Source organism: Macrobrachium rosenbergii, chromosome 14 (genome assembly GCF_040412425.1).
Source record: "Macrobrachium rosenbergii isolate ZJJX-2024 chromosome 14, ASM4041242v1, whole genome shotgun sequence".
Taxonomy (NCBI): Eukaryota; Metazoa; Arthropoda; class Malacostraca; order Decapoda; family Palaemonidae; genus Macrobrachium; species Macrobrachium rosenbergii.
This window is the reverse complement of record NC_089754.1, coordinates 36,243,208-36,267,383: the sequence shown is the minus strand read 5'-3', so window position 1 is coordinate 36,267,383 and position 24,176 is coordinate 36,243,208. Positions and strand designations below refer to the sequence as shown.

Genomic DNA, 24,176 nt, shown 5'->3' with positions numbered 1-24,176 from the left:
ATTTATATATATATATATTATTCTGCACACATTCAAATAGACACATATGATACAAATACTCACTCACAAACATACATACACCTACTAATAACTGTGTTATATATATATATATATATATATATATATATATATATATATATATATATATATATATATATATATATATATATATATATATATATATATATGAATGTATATATATATATATATATATATATATATATATATACACTGTATATGTATATATATGTATATATATATATATATATATATATATATATATATATATATATATATATATATATATATATATATATATATTTACCGTTCATATGTGCAGCATAAACAGAAGCACGTATAAACAAATCAAAACGAGATAAGCTTCAAGCGTAGTCATCTTCGAACAACCTAGAAATTCTCACAGAATTATATAATAAATACAGAAAATTCTCTAGTTGGTCACCCCTACATTTCACACACACGCCCTGATTTATACTTGGTTCAATTATCTGTAACGATGGTAATTGTTCTTGGAAGTCATTTGAAATGTTACAGGGGGTTTCTGAGAATCGTCTAACTGATTTTTTGAATCTCTTGAATTCTAAAGGAGATTCGGCATGTAATGTTCATACTTATTACTGACGATTATACAGTTTATGTGATTCTGTTATTCATCAGAGTTGCATATCGTGCTCTAAAGGATGCTACAATTAATATTAGCCAAATATGGCATTTATTTACCTATCATTTATTTTGTATAGATACTCCCTTGCCTCTCAGGATACATCCCAAAGGCCCCTCCTCTTCCCCCCTCTCCACACACACACACACACCACCACCACCCCTCTTTCTTTGTTTTATGACTACTACAGTTTCTAAATAACTAACCCAACACTATAAACAAGAATATGTCTTTCACAAATAACATTCAACCTAGAATATTAATTTATCTAGCAACTTAAAAAGGTGCCGACCTTTGCATAAAAAATAAAGTTATGCGTCTATTTACTATTTGTATTTGGGAATCTATTTATAAGCACTTGGAAAGCATACGGAATTCGTACTTCTAACCTTAAGTATAAGTGATCTCCCACTGCAACTTCAAAACAGAAGGAAATCTACGATAAAATCCTATTTACTTCCTCACAGCATTGTAGATTCGTCTGTACTCATTTCCGTCCAGAGAACTTTGACTGACGTAACAGCGCAATAATTATAATTCTTTCTTACCTGTGAACACTATACTCGTCTCCCCTGATAACAGGAGTTTAATGCGATCGCACATTAGTAACACGATATGACAGTGCACTCAGACTGCTACGGAGGCAACTGACTAATTTCCGCTTCAGGTTTATTACAAGTGTCTTCACCTGTCGCTTAAATTGCGCCGTAATCGTTCTATAATTTCTTAAAGCGCGAAGGAAACATTAGTGACGAGTTGTTAAATTCAATGTGCTCGTATAATGCTCGTTTTCCATGCCGATGTGACATCAAGAGAGCGCATCCCGTTTTCTTTGCCGAGATAAGATCACTTACTTAGCGTAGTTAACTTTGATGTCTTGCTGTCTCTCGGAAGCGTTGACCACAGAATTGCATTTGGTGTTTGTCATATTATTTTTGGTATACCTATCCTGTTCTATTTGAAATGCATTAACGAACTGAGCTTTGTATATAGCGTTCACACACACACACACATATATATATATATATATATGTATATATATATATATATATATATATATATATATATATATATATATATATATATATATATATATATATATATATATATATATATATATATATATATAATATATAATATATACAGTACTGTATATTGTGTGTACGTGCGCGTGTACTTGTCTGTAATAAAAGAATTACCTAATCATTCGCATCAAAGTTCAAACAAAATCATGATGAATGCAGACTTCTTGTAAAATATTACTAACGTAATTAAATACATGTGTACTGTACAAAATGAAACAAATCTCAATGTTGCAGTTTTTGACAAAAATTAATTTTTTTTTCTCATAAACGTAATTGTGAACTTAAACCATATTATAACTCATACAAGATCAAATTTGTGCAAGGGTATGTACAAAGTATCACTAAAATCACTGAATAATTGTGGACACAAGAGCCAGTTCTCTTCATCACTGGTAATACAAAACAAGTTAAAAATGCACCGAAGTTTGTTCAGCGCAATCGGGTTTTCTGTACAGCGTTTAATCAAGGCCATCGAAAACAGATCTATCTTCCGCTGGTCTCGGTACAATGCTGTGTGAGCCGCGGCCTATGAATCTTTAACTAGGGCCCGGTGGTGGCCTATCCTATTCGTTGGCAGAAGCGCGATCATGGCTAGCTTTAACCTTAAAGAGAATAAAAGCTACCCAGGGTAGAGGGCTGAAATTTGGTATGTTTGATGATCGGGAGTTTTTAAGATCTGAGGGCAGACAGAATAAAGTGCGGACGGACAGACAAAGCCGGCACAATAGTTTTCTTTTACAGAAAACTAAAAATGGGATTCATTAGAAAAAAATCTTATTTCTTCCTATATTAAATATCAAACCAGATTGATCCAAGTATTATTATACAAGTTACTGAACTAATAAAATTATGATTTAAAGAAAGATAGACAGACTTACCCCTTTGCTGCATTCGTTTGTAATTAGTTACTAATAATAGGGATAAGGGTAAAATGGGTTTGCATATTAGAATTTTGATAAGGTTCTCAATTTCACTAATTTTAACGCTCCAATTCACAATTGCATGAGACAGTTGCATGCATATGCACTAATAATCCCTCTTTAGAATTACCTTAATTTAATAACAATTTTATCTTTGCCAAAAATCAGTGTTAAATTTTTTCATTGTGTCTAAGCTTTCTGCTCATTTTGTTGTATTACTGATAATTCCATGCATTCATTTCTCTTCATTTCGGCGTAATTTTATGAAGAAAGTCTTTGTACGGTCTAATATTTTGTTTTGTCATCACAATAAACTCTTTTTTACTCAAGATACAAAAAAGTTGGAAGAAAGCAGAGTTAAAATCTAAGTTTATTAAGAAAGTCGCTATTACACCTTTTCTAAGCTTAGTATGGTCTAATATTTTATTTGTTACACAATAAATTCCTTTTTACTATAGATGCAAAAAAAAACCGTGTTTTTTTCAAAACACGTTGACACTACAAAAAAAAAAAAAAAAAAAGTTGACATAAAACAACAAATGCATTCAAGGAGAAACCTTTACAACGGTTTTAACGCCTGGGAGGTGGTAAGATGCAACGAATAAAAAAAATATAGAAGAAGAAGAAGAAGAAGAAGAAGAAGAAGAAGAAGAAGAAGAAGAAGAAGAAGAACCATTCAGATGCTATAAAAGAAGGGTTTATGGGTCTTTTAACGACTTGGAAGGTAATCGGAACGCCTATCCAATAGCGGTGGGAGCTTTATTGATCGCAGGATCTACAGTAGGAACTCTTTAGCTACCTGTGTGTTCCTTCAACTGTTTTACAGCCAACTGAATCCTCAGGACAGAATAGGATTAGTGACGGAATGGTAATTTGTTTTTAATAATAATAATAATAATAATAATAATAATAATAATAATAAATAATACGCTAAGATGAGATGGCACAATATAAGCTCTACGGCATACAAAGTGACATTCTTTTCAACAAAATAATAATAATAATAATAATAATAATAATAATAATAATAATAATAATAATAAGTCAAGTTGAGAAGGCACAACATAGGTTCAGCGGCATACAGTGCCATTCTTTACAACGAAATTAATAATAATAATAATAATAATAATAATAATAATAATAATAATAATAATAATAATAATAATATCCTTTATCAGGGAATATACAAAGTACAGACAATACAATACGCACAATTTAGTGACACGAGATAAAAAGATGAAATTAGTAATTTAAAAGAATCACTTTTTTTCTGTTTACCTGTCTGTACGTAACCGGGTTCTGGAAATTGATTGGTTTTTATAAATGTCGATTACACAGACTTTTTTGGGGGGGCTTTTTAGAAGCGATATGACTTTAGACCTGAATTGTTTTTCATTTGCCTGAGTGTTTCGAAGTATTCCTGTCAATCCTATAAGGGTCTCTGCTCTTCCTTGCCACGGTTGAAAATATGACCGGTCCAACGAATGCCTTTCCCAGTATGGTTTACGATCGAGCGACCGCTACCTCTCCTCTCTAGCCCTACCCCTCTTCTGGGGACCGTCTCCCCCACCCCCCCAACAAACCCCCGAAGCCTCCGTCACGGGACCGCATCAAGAAGGAACCGAATTAGACCGGAAGTGTACGTACCGCTGCAGCTCTGCACCTCAAAGAAGGTGCCACGCCTTTTTTTTTTTTACCTTTTTTTTTTTTATTGTAGTCTATTTGGTGATCTCTTTGTTTTCTTAATGCACGCGTGGGTTTGAATAGCAGCAGAGAAATTTGGGTTGTAAAACTGAAAGTTTTATGGATCGGAACTGGGAGGTTTAGGTTTGAGGCCAAGTTTGCAAAAATACTGATCTGTATCTCATTTACTGTAACATATCAGAACGATGTATAATTTTCGATATTATTAATAAAAAACACGCTTATTACACTTCGTTAAAAAGAACCTATTTCGGCTGAAAATTCCAATCACTTTCTGCGCCATAAAACAGTACAGGAAAAATTTTTAAATCCACATTCAATTAAAAAGAAGTAAATACAAAAAATATAATTACGCATTTCCTCGAGGGAACGAAATTAGAAGGGTGGGTCTATATTTTCATGCTTTGTTCTTCCGGCTGGAAATTATACGCGAGCGAAAAATTGGGCCTAATTTGAATGATAATACTATAAAAAAATTTTTAAACAACACGGCTTTTTTTTTGTAGAATATAAATCAACGATAAGTGACGTTGTACATCAGATTCTTGAAAATCATTTAAACGAACAGAAATAATGCTGGCATGACTATGCTCTCAAAAGGTAAGATTTTTATTCTACGAAAGAAAAGCAATTCCATCAGTGTATTAATGGACCTTTTCCCAAAGCCGAACGAATTTACATTTAACTCAGAATCACACTGAAGATCATCAACACCCATTCTTTTTACGGGGACCTGTGTGACGTCACGACTCTGAGTGCCAACCCTTCCTTGAATTAAATTTCCGAAGTTGATATTCCTAGGAAGCATCTAAAAATGGCAGTGCTTGGTGAAAATGAATGTCGCAACCAGAGATAACTCCATGAGACAGATAACTCCGAGAGATAATTCCAGGAGATAACTCCAAGAGATAAATCCAAGAGAAAACTCCGAGAGATACTGTAACTACAGGAGATAGTTCCAAGAAATAACTCCAGGAGGTAACTCCGAGAAATAACTGCATAACTCCGAGAGATAATTCCAAGATACAACTCAGGGAGATAACTCCAAAAGACAAATCTAATAACGCCAAGAGATAACTCAGAGAAACAACTTCGGGCGATAACTCCAAAAAATAACTCTAGGAGATAACTCCAAGAAAGGCCAAATGATGACGCGTAAGGTTCCACAGCTAGCTCGTAAAGACAAATTTCGCTCGTAAAACTAAATTTTCGCGACTTCCGCAGTGTGATAAATATCAGGGAAGCTCTCGAGTGAGCTTGAAATTGTGTCTCCCGCTGCGAGATAATGTAACAGTAGAGCGCTGTAATTGTAGAACATTGTACTTGTAGAGCGTTGTAATTGTAGAGCATTGTACTTGTCGAGCATTGTACTTGCAGAGGGTTATAATTGTAGAGCATTTTACTGGTAGAGCGCTGTAACTGTAGAGCGTTGTAATTGTAGAAAAATCAAGATGAAGGAGTTTCGAGATTCCTAGACAGTGTTACTATAGAATCGTCACGCAGTCCTGGGATAAGCTTTCTAGATAAAGTAACTGTAGAACTGTATTGCAGTCCTGGGACAGGCTTCCTAGATAAAAGTAACGTTAGAACTGTAATGCAGTCCTGGGATAATCTTCCTAGATAAAGTAACTGTAGAACTGTAATGCAGTCGTGGGACAGGCTTCCTAGATAAAGTAACTTTAGAACTGTAATGCAGTCCTGGGATAATCTTCCTAGATAAAGTAACTGTAGAATCGTCACGCAGTCATGAGATAAGCTTCCTACCTAGATAAAGCAACTGTAGAATTGTAGTGCAGTCCTGGGATAAACTTCCTAGATAAAGTAACTGTAGAACTGTAATGTAGTCCTGGGATAGGCTTACTAGATAAAGTAACTGTAGAACTGTAATGTAGACCTGGGGTAAGCTTACTAGATAAAGTAACTGTAGAATTGTAATGCAGTCCTGGGATAAGCTTACTAGATAAAGTAACTTTAGAATTGTAATGCAGTCCTGGAACAAGCTTCCTAGATAAAGTAACTGATAGAATCGTAAAGAGGCCCTGGGATATATAAGACGCACCTAGCGATTAAGAGCAAACAGACTGAGAAGTTGAAAATGCATAATTACCTCTGGACGTCTAACCATAAAACGGTTAAATAACCAGAGGACAGAAAGAGGTTCTGTGAAAGAGAAGAAATAACTGGACAAAACTGAGAAACAAGAAGAGAGCAAAATCAATGCTAAAAAACTATATAAAAGGAAGATGAAGCAATGAAACAGAAGTGAGAAAGAGTGAAGAAGAGAACAAAGACAAAAATAAAAAATAAACAAAAGAAAGAGGAAGCAATCAAACAAAACTGAGGAGTCAACACGATTACAAGAAAGGAGAAGCAATCAAACAAAGATGGCAAAGTGGCAAGAAGAGAGCAAAAATCAAAAACAATAAAAGAGGAACCAATCAAACAAAAGTGAGAAGCAGGAGAAGAAGAGAACAAAAGAAAGTGGAACCAATCAAACATAAGTGGAAAAAGTGTCAAGAAGAGAAAAAGAACAAAGAAAAAAGAAGCGAAATAGTAACAGAAGAGAGCCTGATGGAACCATAAGCGTTATTGAACAGCTTCTAACAACAGCTTCGGGGAATCCCATTCGTCGCTCTCTATGGAAGGCATCATAAGTTCGCAATTAAGACAAATGGATCCGGATTTGTCGTCCTCGGCCCTTTTCCCCTTTCTCCGTGATTGCTGCGACTTTAGTTTCGTCGTTATCGTGATTATTATGGTGGCAATAATAATAATAATAATAATAATAATAATAATAATAATAATAATAATAATAATAATAATCTTCTTTTAACGTGCTTTTTCCCATTTTTATGGGATAAGCACGATGCCTTCTAAATAATAATAATAATAATAATAATAATAATCTTCTTTTAACGTGCTTTTTCCCATTTTTTATGGGATAAGCACGATGCCTTCTAAATAATAATAATAATAATAATAATAATAATAATAATAATAATAATAATAATAATAATAAAGGAGAAAGAAATCCACAGTTATGTATATGCACATATATTTAAAGATACAACTGTACAGATTCCCGAAAGCTATCTGTACAGTTTTATCTTTAAATATTACCTTTAAATATATGTACATATACATAACTGTGGGTTTCTTTCTCTATTTTAAGACTCACGCTACTGAGTATTTTTAATAATAATAATAATAATAATAATAATAATAATAATAATAATAATAATAATAATAATACAGGATTCGTGATTCAACCTGAACGGAAAAATATGTTTAGGACTTCAAAGGGAGAAATGAAAAGGAATAAATATATAAATAAATAAATAAATAAATAAATAAACAAATAAAAAATAAATACGGAAGGGGGAGGATGGGTGTGCGAATTCCACGTCACGAAGATGCAAATGGGATTCGAATTAAGATAAAAATGGTTTTTATTTATTTATTATTTTTTTTTTTGGCCTCTATGAAGATTAGAATTCAGAAACCAACATGGCCCCGGATGTCTGCGGGTATATACGCATCACCAACATATGCCCGAAAATCTGGAAGTATAGGCTATACGCATCAGTAGTAAGTTACAGTATGGTAAATAAAACTGCTGTAAAGATCATAAACAGAAAAATAATACTAATTTGAGAAAACGGAATCATTCCTAAGATTTCAATCACCCTTTTAGTTTTCTGTAAAAGAAAACTACTGTCCGTCCGCACTTTTTCTGTCCGCCCTCAGATCTTAAAAACTACTGAGGCTAGAGGGCTGCAAATTGGTAAGTAGATCATCCACCCTCCAATCATCAAACATACCAAATTGAAGCCCTCTGGCCTCAGTAGTTTTTATTTTCTTTCAGGTTAAAGTTAGCCATGATCGTGCGTCTGGAACCGCTATAGGTGCCAACAACACAGGCCACCACCGGGCCGTGGCTGAAAGTTTCATGGACCGCGGCTGAGTTTGATGGTCCGCGGATGGGAGTTTCGTACAGCATTATAGCTGTACGGAAAACTCGGCTGCGCCGTAGAAACTTCGGCGCATTTTTTACTTGTTTAATACTACGACTATTAAGCAGTTTCACTGCAAAATAAGGTCTCTGGTACGCAAGTATAGACATCAGAAATAATTAACCGCTGCTCTGGGAGGCATAATTGGCCTGGGATACTAACGCTGTGTTCAATAACTGAGGAATGCCTAAAGGGGAGGATTTTGCTCCCATGATGGGAGACATTATCTCTTTAAATGACAGAAAAACCTCTTCTCCTGAGGTGCGTGGTAATCACACGTTTATTCTTATAGGATGTTGGGGAATAAAATGAATCTTTAGGAAATTCTTCAATGGTTTCTGCGAATTTCTTCTATTCTTATCCTTGAAATATTCATAATAAAAAAATTTGGACAGTGGAATGTCTCTTGATGCATATTTAATACGGGTAAAATCTAAGATATAAAAGAAAAATTAGGAAGCCATTAATTCAGTGTATTTTGATAGACTACAGAGCTACAGACAAGTTTTTTTTGAGGGGGGGCTTCTGGTGGGGTGATCGTTGTATTGCCATAGGGAGCGCTTCGGAACTTTGTTTCCTATTAGTCCTATGTGTTGCCAAATTCGAGAAGAGAAAGATGGAATTATTTTCAGAGGAATACCATCGACAATAACAATAGAATAATTATAATTATTCAACTAGACACAATACTTCGGACAAAACACATAACCATCTCACCTCTTCCATGGAATATTATAAATTGCAAACCATAAATTATCACAATTTCCAGTACAGACAAGTGACACGAATTGCCTAAAAGAATGCACGCCATGATTGCAACTCCCACACGCAAGTCATTTCGTTTGCCAATTTCTGCAACTTCACGGAATATTCCGACGGATAAAAAAAAAATAAAAAGTGAAAAGCCATCGTTGTGAAGGCGAGGATGAGTCATCACTGGAATGGCGATGACCTCATTACCCAGGTCATAAACGTCATCATTTTTCGACAGAATATAAAAGAGAGCAATCAGGTCACTGGAGTCTCAAAGTCCGTTCGGAGTCTTTGACTCTTCGCTGTTGTTGTAATTCAATCTCTCTCTCTCTCTCTCTCTCTCTCTCTGTTGTTGTTGTTGTAGTTTTCATTCTATCAAAAGGACAGAAATGGGAAAGTTTTTGGTAATGATCTCTCTCTCTCTCTTTCTATCCCTACGTCCTATTTCTCTGTCCTTTTTTCATCTGTTTTTAATTGCTGTTCTTTTTCTTAACATTCAAGTTTCTTTGCTACTTTATCAAAACTATTTGTCGATCCTGACTTAAATCTTGGCAAAAAGTTTGTAACCTTTTAACTTCATACTTTCCTTTAAATACAGTATGAGATTATGTTATACTTTCCTTTTAAGAAAGTAAAAAATAAATATTTCGAGCATCAAACCTAATCGTGCAGCAATTTCGAGAAAGGAGACTAGGTAAGCAAAAGATAAAAGATAATAAAGGAATATGCAAAACAAGAAAAATTAAAATCATACTGACAAACATACTATTATCATGCTAATGTGTAACAAACAAGCGTTCTTTCATGACCACAAATTGCCTAATAGCATACTCATTTTTCTTAAGTGTGTTTTGCATCTCTTCTTTTTACGCTGGAGAACTGGTTAGAAGATTAAGCTCACAGCAGTCTCCTTCACCATTCTCATTTCCTGCGGTCAGTCTACCTCATGTTGCATATTGCTCGTGGGGTAATAATATGCCTGCCTCCTACAGTCAAGTAACCGCAGTTTAATTATAATCTGAATCCAAGCGATGATCATGACGCTTAATGGGAATCTTTCCTCGGCAAACATTCACTTGTTGGCATTCTACAAATATCCAGAAAGTGTCGTCTGTGGGTTAATTTGGAGCCTTCAGTATGCGATCAACGGTTGCTATGTTAACCTTCTTAAGCCTGGTAAGTCTATCTTACGTGGGGTAGAATAGAACCAGTTGACATTAGACTAATTTACTAAAGGAACGACATAAAATCTGAGAGATAATTGGGCAGACAAATATAATCTTGCTGCTGATCAACTGCCTGTTTTAGTATATGAAGCCTTCTTAGGGTGGCCGTCGGTACACATATTCGTAATACCAAAGGGCTCAAAAATGCAAGATTAGATTTTATTTATTCATCTTTTTTCTTTATGACCGTTCTGACCACAAGTATTCCCGGCGAGGAGGTCATTGTATTCCTATGGTTGATTCATATTCCTTCATATACTGCAAAAAAATGACATATTTTTGTTACGTGGATCATGAAACTTAACAGGAATTTTTAGGAGCTGTCTTGAAATTACATGTTTCATTTAAAGTCTAAGAAGTATATGGCTAAAAATCTTCTGATGTCATAGTAAACGCTCTTTCTCTTATCATAATATCTACTTTATGAAAGGAATCGAATCCTTTATTAAGAGTAAGCAACGGTTTCGAAACTTAGTGTTCCTTTTAAATTATTTTACATATTCATAGATGCTTATTTTCCACTGGGAATTTCTTACACTCGCAATGAACAGAGCAACGGATACCGATAACGACTGTGAGACTTTTACTGTAAGTAATACAGGTTTAATGAACGCAGGACTGACATTGTTTTATTATAGGGTGCCGGGGGTAACTGAGTGGTACATCACCAAAAGGCGTCAGTGGTAAATGAGTTACAATGCATTACAGGTTTCATACGGTAAAAGGTAATTGAATACTTGGTCGTGCGTGTAAGACACAGTACGTGATAAGTTAGTTCAAGGTACGTAATCATCATGACATCATATATCTATTGATGGGTGACACCCAACAGCCGTTTTGCCTTGCCCTTTATAATTAGCCTACTTCAGATACTCGAAACCAGTTGGAATGTTTCTTTGCCACTGCACTTCTTAGAAGCAATAATGTTCTTAAACCTATTTGTTCGAGAGAGAGAGAGAGAGAGAGAGAGAGAGAGAGAGAGAGAGAGAGAGAGAGAGAGAGAGAGAGAGAGAGAGAGAGAATTTGCTTCATGGTTTTCTACCTAACACTCTACGGATGAATTATGAAACAAGTCTTCTGTAAAGGGCAAATTCCTTGTAAGGAAAATATATTTGTCGAATTTCAGTTAGGGTTTCATTATTATTATTATTATTATTATTATTATTATTATTATTATTATTCAGATAATGAACCTGATTCATATGGAACAAGCTCAAAGAGGCCGTTGACTTGAAATTCATGCTTCCAAAGAATATGGTGTTCATTAGAAAAAAGTAACAGGCGGTAAAGAAAAATAAATTAACAAATTAATAAATAAATATATAGGAAATAAGTAAATAATTAAAATGCTAGGTAAATTGTATTAGGGTAGTAATGCAATGCATCTTCTCTGGAACTTGAGGTTTCAGTACCACGATTATCTTACCTTCGAAAGCGATTTTATTTATTTATTTTTTTGGACCTGATGCTTTAATTCTCCTGTAGGTGAGCGTACGTTTGCAGAGCTCTTCGAACGCCGGGCGCGATTACCGCCACGGCGCTACTGAGGGCGGACACGTCGAAGGCTCCCGGCCCGTCGAACGACCTCCCCGCCAGGCCGATGAATCCGTAGTGGGAGAAGAAGATGAAGGCCAAGACAGCCAAGATGATGACGTTCGTGACATTCAGTGTCAGCAACGACGAGTAACTGGTCGATCTGGCAGCTTCGACGAGCATAACTATGAGCTCGGATATGACTCCTGCTTCGCCTGCTACCGCTCCAGAAGGATCGGCCGCAGTCCGGCCGGTTTCTTGATCACCTGCAGGCAAAGAGACATGATTCTGGGCGTCTGCATCTGCTGCTGCAGCGGCGTCGTCTTCTGCCCTGACGGAGGTGCAGCACAGTACGAAGATACAGAAACCGAACAGAGGCTTCATGGTTTCGTAAAAATAGAAAAATGGGAGTTTATTTTAAGCGATTTCGTTTACGAAAAACTGTGTCTGGCGTCGGGGAAACAAAGGGGAAGGGACGGCCCGTAGGTGGCGTACTTCAAGGAGAGGTTTCTGCACCGCACAACTGTCACGGATAAACTAAACTCGGACAGTTACCTGACGATACGACCAAACAGCGCTCACAGTTATGTGTAGGCGGAATTACGGGTTGTAGGGGTGGGGGTGGGAGGGGGAGTGGGTGGTGTCCAGGAGGCGTAGTAGGGCGTTTTGGAGGAGACGGTGAAGGGGGCGGAGTCTCACTGACGAGAATGGATTCGAGTCGAAGAGAGGTCATGACAGTAGAAGGGAAAGAGGTGGGGGGATGTAATTAAAGGGAAGATGGGTTTAACAAGAGATTGTAGACACCTGTTGTTCTGATGACGTTCTTGCAAGCAATTTCCTTTGTCAGTGTTCTCTCTTACACTTTTTTTGTTTTTGACTGCTCAGCTATTATATATATGCACATACATTTACACACACACACACACACACACACATATATATATATATATATATATATATATATATATATATATATATATATATATATATATATATATATATATTAATTTACTGTATACATATACATATATATATATATATATATATATATATATATATATATATATATATATATATATACTATACACTCGTGATTGAATTTAATTATAAGAACATATGTTTTTGAGATCTTGCATTTGAAATAAATACGTTGGTGAACATGTAACTGATACGCTAAAATATTAAAATACCTCATCAGTAATATGAAAGTTAAGGTTGTTGGACACAGATGAAAAACCCAGGAAAAAATAAACAATGGAACTTACTACTACAGGTAAAATTTCAACCTTACTTAAAATGATTATTTACCTTAAAGTTTATCTAACTGCCAACAATCAAGGACAGTCGATCCATTTTGAACTATAAGGAAGAACCATTTCTTAATAATGTACATATAAGAAAGGCAGTTCAAACATCCAGTTCCTGTTTATTAATTTTGTGAATATTAATCAAAAGTTTTGATCGATGGAAAGCTGACAATAATACCATTCAAAGCTTACCTTGAAAATATTCAAAGATGGAAACATCTACAGTTGGCTTTTTCAGTAACTGTTTATAATGTAAAATTCCTCCTCAGACACTTCTTTGTTTTACTATTAGTATCATCACTGCGAAGGGAATGTACAAAAAACAGCAGCTGTATCTCGGTAAATGATGATTTCAATTACTGTGAAACGACTCCTTCGCACGACACCCTTCGTCAGACTCGTGGATAAAAAGTTGTTCGAATTTTTTGACATTGTCTTCAGAAATTCGTTTTCTTTCGTGAACATATTGTTTAGTCATTTGTCATTACTTTTTATTCAAACACGTTAGTTTTCCTTGGAGACTAAGGCTTTAGAAGGCGCACTTCTTCAGGTCTTTAGCAAGTTTAATGTATTTGGGATAGGGTTGCTAAGACTCTTCAAGGGCTCATATGCCGAAGGTGCTTGGCATTTCTTGGTGGTCACCTTTCCAGTTCCTGATCAGCGGCATAATTTTCCCCTCTCTTGATTGAATATTATGCTTTAAGTACGAGCATAATACATACGCATGCATAAAGGAATCTATAAGGATAGGAACACTGGTATTGTGTGAGGTCACTTGCACTGAATCACTGCAAAAAAATTATATAAAGGAAATTGGATTCTCGTGTTGAAAACAAAAGAAACAATAAAGAATTGTTCTTGAAAAAGGAACAAAAAAGAATTGTTGTTGCAGAAGGATCAAAAGCAGAATTATTCTTGGAAAAGGAACAAAAAAGAATTGATCTTGCAAAATTTAAAAACAAACTTTTCTTGAAGGAACAGAAGAGAATTCTTGCAAAAAGGAACAAAAAAGAATTATCCTTGCAAAAGAAAAAAAAATTGTTCTTGAAAAAAAGAATACAAAGAATTTATCATCCAAAAGGAACATGAAAGAATAGTTCTTGTAAAAGGAACAAAAAAGAATTGTTCTTGAGCGTAACGACTTACGAGCGACTATAAACAATTCTAAAGCAAAACTGGCAAAAGCGACATTTACAAAACCCTATTGCTGATGCTGTTACGAAAACTCATATGTAGTTATTTTATTTATTCGTTTAAACTTTTTATCTAATACACTCCAGTAACACAAAAATTACAAAAACAACAAGTAAAAACACCTCTAGAATGTAGTTAATACACATCTCTAATTTTACAAACATCCCAAAATTCAAGTGGAGGTATGAAATTATCCCGAGTCTCCAATAATCATGCGATTTTGCAAACTTCACGAGAGCAAGACGAAAAACAAATTAGCACATGAATGACTCCTAATCAGCAGGAACTCCTCGTTGCAAAGCGAGCCAAAATAGGAAATAGAGAGGAATACTTTGATAGGGATTCAAAAGATGAGAGTTCAGTTTAATATGCGCTGGCAAACAGCGTCTGTAAGAGAGAGAGAGAGAGAGAGAGAGAGAGAGAGAGAGAGAGAGAGAGAGAGAGTGTGTTCTTTGGTCACACGCACCCACGCGCGCACACACACACTCACACACACAGCGTTATTAATATGGCATCATCAGTAATATATTTTCAAGAGCATGTTATTTACATATCAAAAAAAAATTTTTAAGATTTGAAAATAAAGGGGCAGTCAGTTAATAAATAAATAAAAAAATAAATAAATAAATAAAGGAAAAAATAAATACGGAATAAATAAATAAACAAATGAAAAATGTAAATAAATAATAGAGATAAATAAAGAAAAAATAAAGAAAAATAAATAAATAAATCAAGAAAGAAAGAAATAAATACGTAAATAAATAAATTACTTAATGGGCACACACACACATATATACACACACACACACACACACACACACACATATATATATATATATATATATATATATATATATATATATATATATATATATATATATATATATATATATATATATATACACACACATAAACACAACCCCAGTCTTCAACTTCCGGATCAAAAATGAAACGCACTGATGTAGGTGAATTAAAAAAAAAAAATCCCGGAGTAATTACGTGTGGGCGCATTTACTCATAAATGCATACAATCCCTATTTAGTTCAGAAGTGCCGTATCGCCTTGGTCCTTTTATAAAAGGCACGAGAGGCAAAGACCTGCTTTTACGATGAAAATGAACGATGTCATTATGCAAAGTTCATTTCACGGCACGGAACGGAAACGGCGATAAACTCTCATTTAATGTCGGGGGAGAGAGAGAGAGAGAGAGAGAGAGAGAGAGAGAGAGAGAGAGAGAGAGAGAGAGAGATGTAATTTATGGGTTTTGGCTCTTACGACAAGTCCTTGTAATTATCTAACTTTATTTCAGTTACCAGTTTTATATATGAGAGAGAGAGAGAGAGAGAGAGAGAGAGAGAGAGAGAGAGAGAAAGAAATGACTGTAATTTAAGGGTTTAAGACTCTTACGAAAGTCCTTGTTATTTTGTAAATTTATTCAGTTATCAATACACGAAATTTTTTTCTAAGGGGATACTTCAAAGCGTTCTTACAGGGGAACATTAATAACTTCTTGAAGTTTCTTTGCCTTTACTTCAAAGGTTTGGAACTCTCTTTGTTTTCTCTTCTTTCAGTTCCATTTTAACTTGTTTACTTCCGGCCTGCCCTAGAAGAGAACATTGGTTTGCCCTCCCCATCGGCATTTGCTATTCAAAAATTTTATGTTAAGACTGATTTGGACACTAGAGAAATATTTTAGGATAAAATTAGTACACAGTTTCCCCCTTATTACACATTCCAACCCAATCTATACATTCAGTGTAATTTAATGTTAAGCATTATGAAGCTTATACTTAAGTTCTATTCAATTATTTTTGATGTTTGATATAAGTAATCATTGTCCTTTCTTCCTCTTTCAGTAATATATAAAATAATAAAAAATCAGAAAAAATAAATAAGTAAGAAAGTACATGGATTAAAAGTAGAAACTATCTCGTCTCTTTCCATTACAAAAATTCCGAGTGTCATGCTGACATTAATGCAATACCGATAACCTCTTGTAATGAGCGTTCCGTTGTGTCAGTTATAACTGCATTACTACAATTTCCATTGCAAACTGAGGTCACAAAGACAAGTCCAAAAAGCATTGGAACCGCTGTCTCATAAATTACGATAAATTAAAAAAATTTTAATTAAAAGCATGCAGAATAGAATCAAGCCCGGTATTCATTGTTGACGTAATTACTAAAATTAAAATTTTGGAAATGTAAGTGGTAAAAACTTGGTTCCTTTTTCCCTGGTCCTCCCACAACTAAACAAATATGACGATGTTAATGAACGTGATGATGAATTCGATACTTTAGCTTGATTTTTTACTAATATCATAAACCTTGATGCCACAAAACATCTTATAGTTTGCTTCTGCAATTTGGTGGTTTACAAGAGGTTGTGCTTAAAAAAAAAAAAATAATTTTCACGGTATGTTTTTCAAGAAAACATACGCTGTGTGGCCATGGTGTTCTGGAAATCATGTTATCATACAAGATATCGAAATATTTTTCCAGTTTGTAGATATGGAAACTCTTCAGTGCCGAAGAAATTAGGCTTCTCTTTGAAAAATGTTTTCGTTGGTTTGCTGATTGCTCAACAGCTAATCCTAAAATTACCCAATATCCTGAAATCAGCAATTGATAACTGAATAAATATTAAGAAAAAAGCGAAAGGTAATCGTACTCGTAAGGAAGCATGACGATGATATGACTATCCTAAATACGGTACTATAAGACTTGTCGTTCAACAGACAGCAGTTGTGGTTGAAGTCTGTCTGGCATCCACCGCCTGGAACTGAAATTAGAGAAAGCATTGACTATAATTCAGAAAAGGCCAAGAGAGGTCGCGTCTGCAAGAGGCAGTTCTGGTGGCTAGGAGCCCTGTAACGGTGATTCCAATTGATTTTGCTACTATGAACTTTCAGACTGCTGAGATTTTATTCACATATATCAGCAGAGAGAGAGAGAGAGAGAGAGAGAGAGAGAGAGAGAGAGAGAGAGAGAGAGAGAGAGAGAGAGAGCAGAATTCGTGTAAAAAAATGTTAACGGACGTTTAATTTTTTTAATGTCAATGAGTTTTTTTTTTTTTTTACAAACTTTTCAATATATTTGAACCTGAACCTTTGAATCAACCCCGAAAACTTTTTACATGTTTTTTAAGATTTTTTCTTTGAAGGTAAACGTCAAGTTTCAGAAATAAACAACAAAAATAATAACCCCTAAATAAAAGACAGACACTTTTAATCGGAAAATATCACAAATATTCTAATCATAACAACTGAAATATCTTAAATTTTTTTAGTCATTTACCTGTAGTGATAAACGATATGAAAAATAAAGATTGAAATAAAAAAAAAAGACAATAAACGATTTCTTTATTCAATACCAAGCTGTAAACAACACCAGATGGCAGATTAATGTCTCTAACATCATTCATTAGATGCTGAGTCATCAAAATTTCCATCAAGGTAAGAACAACAAGCCCGATAATTAGTGGTGGGCATCCCAGGTAAGCAGGTGGAAGACGTCCATACCCCGTAATACCCGCTATTAGGGGCGAATTTTGCCCTTAAACCCATTTGCTCAAAGCCCTTATGGTAGAGGTGTTCTAAAGGTCTATTATGCATTCTGCTCCTATAAGGGCCATTTAGACGTTTCTTTCTGTGGTCAAATGGATCTTGAAGACCTTTAGGAAATGAACCTAACCCCTTCTCACTTCAATGAGCTGATAGTTCTAAGTCAGTCCCGAAGAAAGGAAGTCTTCTTGAGAAGTTTTAAGGGGTCAGGCGCCGAGGAATGGGTCCTATATAAGTGAAGATTTCCGTCCTTCTCAAGCCTTAATGGGAGTTAAGATCTTTGTCTACTGAGGAGAAAAATGTAATCTTCTTTCATTCGCGTATTAAACTTGAAGAGAAAGAAACGTGGCACGAGATATTTTCTGTAATTTAAATAATAAATGAAGGATTAAAAAGAAAGTATACCTTAGTTTTACCAGACCACTGAGCTGATTAACAGCTCTCCTAGGGCTGGCCCGAAGGATTAGACTTATTCTACGTGGCTAGGAACCAATTGGTTACTTAGCAACGGGACCTGCAGTTTATTGTGGAATCCGAACCACATTATAGAGAGAAATTAATTTCTATGATCAACAGAGAAGCAATGATAATAACTACTGAGATGGTAGATCATGTTGCAATGGAGAATTTGCAACAGATCTTTGAAAATTTGACTGCCATGTCAGCAATTTTCTTACATAGCGTACGATTGGGAGGTTGGCACTGTGATTTAGTGCCAAGGCATAGTCTATTCGATATTAATAAATAGACTATATTAATATGTTATTTGGGGGTTAATAAGTTCCTCACTGGATAGGTCGATATCGTATTCGGCTAGCACTCCCCTAGGCCCGCGTTCGATTCTCCAGCTGGCCAATAAAGAATTAGAGGAATTTATTTCTGGTGGTAGAAATTAATTTCTCGGTCTAATGTGGTTCGGATTCCACAATAAGCTGTAGGTCCCGTTGCTAGGTAACCAATTGGTTCTTAGCCACGTAAAACAAGTCTAATCCTTCGGGCCAGCCCTAGGACAGCTGTTAATCAGCTCAGTGGTCTGGTTAAACTAAGGTATACTTAACTTTTAGGGGTTAATATTTCAAAGTATAAAAATGCTGAGTGTAAAAGTAGTAGTAAAACTATCATAACTATGCACAGACACACACACACACACATATATATACATATATGTACATATACAGTATATATACATACATACATATGTATATATATATACATATATATATACATGTATGTATACATACATATATATATATACCATATATATATGCATGCATACATACATACATACGTCGACTGCCAGATGTAACGCCACAAACATAAATATGGCCCACATGTGATTTTAGGCCTAGTAGTTAAGATGAGAATTACTATTAACCTACATTCAACGGCAATTAACATTCCATATTCTTAAGGACTTGCAACAAACTAAATGACCGCAAACCCAGAATCAATCCCCTGCCTATCACTCTAACGGTATTAATCGAAGTGTAATTATTTCATCTATTTTACTTTCCTATTTCATCATGTTTTGTTGTTACAATTACGATTGCCGATATACGTATGTAAATGTACATTCATTTTTTATAAGCAAAAAATTCAGTATACATTATTCTTTTTCACTTTTTACTTAAATATTTTACTTAGGAGAAACGATGCTTCTATTTCATATATATATTTATTGTTTTTTCAACAATAATTTATTTCATAATATTCTTAAACGCATTCAATAGAAGTTCATAAATACGTATAATTTCAAATGTATAAATAAAGCTCGATACTTTTACATTCCTTGTATTTCGTGTTATAGTAATAAGAATTTCACAGAAGTAAATGGCGTTTTTACTTTTTACTCTTTACTGACCTTCATTTTGATTGATAGGTCACTCGAGTTTGCATGTAAGAAGCCAAAGGTATGTTCATTTTTTCAAATTTAAAAGTTCAGTTTTCAAAACAATAATGTACAGTATCTTCTTCAGTGGTTGAGTTTAATTTGAGGTTAAAATTAAACGTCGTGAGATAACTGTAGGATTTGCTTAATTAAATAGTATATGGCAAGATGCCCTCTCAACAAAAAACGAATAAATACACACACACATATATACATATATATATTATATATATATATATATATATATATATATATATATATATATATATATATATATATATATATATATATATTAAGAAACAATAATGTTATAAAGTCTATAAGTACTTTGGCATTTAAATTCATATATTTCCAATACCCTCTACATCTCATGTGATATTCACAGGCCACCTACAAACTTTCTCAAGATGCGACTCCATTTTCACTGAATTTTTGACGAAATTAGAGGCCATTCTATGCCTGCATAAACAAAATCTTTCTACGAATCGCAACAGAAGGAGAAAGCTTTAGATAGCACTGTTTTTGCTTTAGGCCAACAACAATTTAGGAGCACAAGACACTTGCATTAATAACCACCCATAGTCCACAACTTCATTTCTAAACGAGCTGCACGTTCTGAAGACAGATACATTTACCAGACCAGAAAGCAGACAAATTCCTTTTACCTCATTCTAGCCTCGGGTGGTAAAAGGACATTAGTCTCTTTAATTTCCGTCTCTCTGTCTCTCCCTATGGTTTATTTAACGCAGTACGCAGGGGGATTTCACCTTCTGCTATCTCTCTCTCTCTCTCTCTCTCTCTCTTTTCGCCTTTCTCGCACTCTCTCTCTCGCTCATTATTCCTTTCGCTTTCTCTCTCTCTCTCTCTCTCTCATTCCTCCTCTCTGTCCCCCTCTCTCACTCTTCATTCCTCTCTCTCTCTCTCTCTCATTCCTCCTCTCTCTCTCTTATTCTCCCTTTCTCTCTCTCATTCCTCCTTTCTCTCTCATTCCTCCTCTCTCTCTTCTGTCATGTGGTCAACCGCTTCCACCCTGGACCTGGCTGGATCCTACCACTCTCTCATTTCCCCGTCGAGAGAGTAGCACCCAAAAACGCCTGTCACCTTACGGCCGCAATATCTTGGTTAATTGGTCCACTCTCTCTCTTTAAAAAAAAATGGAAATGCACCTGGTGCTATCCTACAATGCAATTTTAGCCGACTTTCATTATGGAAATTTCCCCAAGAAAGCTTCTTTCGCTGTGTAAAATGAAGTGAGAGGACAAGAAGAGATGAAATCTTGACCGCATAATTTGGGACTGTACAAACGTAAATGGCAGCGTTCATATGCTTCTAACTTGCCGACAATATCTGATTGTTCCTCATTTCACTGGTTAGTAGTGTTTTTTTTACTATTTGGTGTTTGGTATATACGTGAATTAAGCCAGACATATCTCACTGATTTTCAAGAAAAAACACATCTGTATGGTAACCCCAAAAATATATATATATATATATATATATATATATATATATATATATATATATATATATATATATATATATATATATATATATATATATATAGTATATATATATTATATATATATATATAATATATATATATATATATATATATATATATATATATATATATACATATATAATATTCTTTTTTTACTTTTAACAGACTTTTAACTTTCTTTATCAGAACTCTGTTATATCCCGATGAAGATAATGGAAAACTTAGGCAAATTTGACTAATATCGCTATGGCTTCTGTCACACAGAAACACCAAGAATTTCTTTTCGTTAAAACTATGAAGTTTTGTGACTTTCAGTGCAAGACTTGCGATAACATAGCATCTCGACAAAGGTGCAATCATATCAAACATTTCTTTCTGTTTATCTTATGTAAATGTTTGCTAGAAATAAATAATATATCACCTGAATGTACTCTAGGTTGCGGAAACTTCAATACCTCACAACCATAGGCTTTGAGCATATGACTGCGTTCACGACAACGGAAATAATTAACCTAGTGTAATTAACCCAGCCTAATTATACATATACACACACACACACACACACACACACATATATATATATATATATATATATATATATATATATATATATATATATATATATATATATATATATATATATATTAGGATCAGCTCTCCACTCTAGAGACACCCGTCTAGAGAAGGTTTGCTTAAGTAGTGCTTGATATGCCAAGCAACAAATTAAGGTTGACACATTTTGATAAGGTATTGCTAATCTTAGAAAACAAATATCTATATTCCAGCATCAAGACAATTCTCTCTCCCCCTCTCTCTCTCTCTCTCTCCTCCACAGTACAGTAAAACATATCATCAACCTATATAATAAATATATCGTCGGCAACTTATCCCATACATATAACATACAAGTTGAAAACAAGTCAACGATCGCAAGCAGAGAATTACAATCATACGAAGCGCTGGGTAAAATTACCAATAAGTCCTTGACTTGTATCCTGTTGATGATGTGTGTGCGACAAGTTGCCAGTACGTGTTTACGACATGTTTTACTGCGCGTATCGGTATCGGTATCTCACTGTACTGGTACAGTACGCGGTCAACTTCAGTCACTTTCCCCTCACCTGGTCAATACGCATCAATTCACCCAATCACAAGGTCAAAGCTTTCGCCAAAGGTTATTAACGGGAGAATGGTCTCCCGTTAATAACCTGTTGGTAATCATCTCCCGTTAATAACCTGTTGATAATCGAAGGTTAAAAATTAAAAAACATACAGAAAAAACCATACGTTCAAGGCATCATACGTGCTTCCTTTGAAAGTATGTTTTTAAACTTATCAACAGGAGAACATTTAGCATATGTTAATTACGCGCATGCGCAAATCGAATCTCCGTATGCTGCCTTGTATGTTTTACAAGGCAACATACGGATGATCACTAATTAATAACTTACACTTAGCTTAGCCAAAATTTACTTAAACATGGCAAAAATATAATTTCTCGTTCAAACAAATTTTTTAATTAAGTAAATAAATGTCCGCACGATTATTTTGATGTGAGAAATTGCAGCTTGCGAAAGTTTATCATACGGTCACTGAACGCAGTTATTTTAATTTTTAACTTGATCTACAACGTACTTGAGATTTGTGCCAATGACGAAAGTGTAAATCCGGATAATTAAAGTGACAGAATTTAAACTTGTAAAAAAATAAGACATTTTGCTTCGAAAGCGTATTCATATGTATGAAGAAGATATTTTCCGCTTATCATAAGTAATAAATTAATAATGATTAAAAGTATTTTTTTCTCACTGGTTGCAAACAGAAAGCTTTACATTCATTGCAGACCAAACATAATTATAACTGGTAACCGCACAATACAGCACAGTGCAGTTTGATCTGCGCATGCACTTGAGTACCATTTGCCAAATTCTCTAGAAGCTATATATATATATATATATATATATATATATATATATATATATATATATATATATATATATATATATATACACACATATATATATATATATATATATATATATATATATACACACACAGTATATTATATATATATATATATACATACATACAATATATATATATACATATGTATGTGTATACATACATACATATATATATATGTGGGTGTGTGTACATATAAACATATATATATATATATATATATATATATATATATATATATATATAAATATACATACACACATAAATACATTTGCAAAAAAGCTGAGTTCCCATCTATTTCTAAGTGTAACAGTAATACTCTCTATCATCACTAGCCCCTATTTAAATATGAAGAATTTAGGCACCTACAACCGAGCTTCGAAACAGTAAGTAACGTCCAATATGTCGGGACTTCCCGTCTCGACATTCTATTCTACTGCAGTTATGTATGACGGCATGATTAAACAATTAAGAAAATTCGTATACAAATACTTTACCTGACATACATTCAGACATACATTATCTCGTATGTCAGTATGCTATTCTTATAAAAATACTTTAATTGCCACATATTAAAAAATACTGTACATTTTCTCGTATGTCAGTATGTTGATCGTACAAAAATATCTTAATTGCCATAGATTCAAACATACTGTACATTTTCTCGTATGTAAGTATGTTGATCGTATAAAAATATTTTAATTGCCATATATTCAAAAATACTGTACATTTTCTCGTATGTCAGTATGTTGATCGTATAAAAATATTTTAATTGCCATATATTCCAATATACTGTACATTTTCTCGTCTGTCAGTATGTTGATCGTACAAAAATATTTTAATTGC

General features: G+C 34.3%; 3 protein-coding genes across 3 annotated transcripts in view; 1 reads left to right on the top strand and 2 right to left on the bottom strand.

Moving 5' to 3' along the window:
* The window catches only part of LOC136845927 (uncharacterized), a 300,929-nt gene that overhangs the window by 34,597 nt on the left and 242,156 nt on the right, over positions 1–24,176 (bottom strand). The gene's annotated exons all lie outside the window — the stretch shown is intronic.
* Positions 1–24,176, top strand: part of LOC136845929 (uncharacterized) — a 151,177-nt gene that overhangs the window by 52,361 nt on the left and 74,640 nt on the right. The gene's annotated exons all lie outside the window — the stretch shown is intronic.
* Positions 11,383–12,465, bottom strand: LOC136845606 (uncharacterized). The gene has a single exon (XM_067115769.1). It carries the CDS (start codon positions 12,298–12,300, stop codon positions 11,854–11,856), a length of 447 nt encoding a protein of 148 aa, XP_066971870.1. The 5' UTR covers positions 12,301–12,465; the 3' UTR covers positions 11,383–11,853.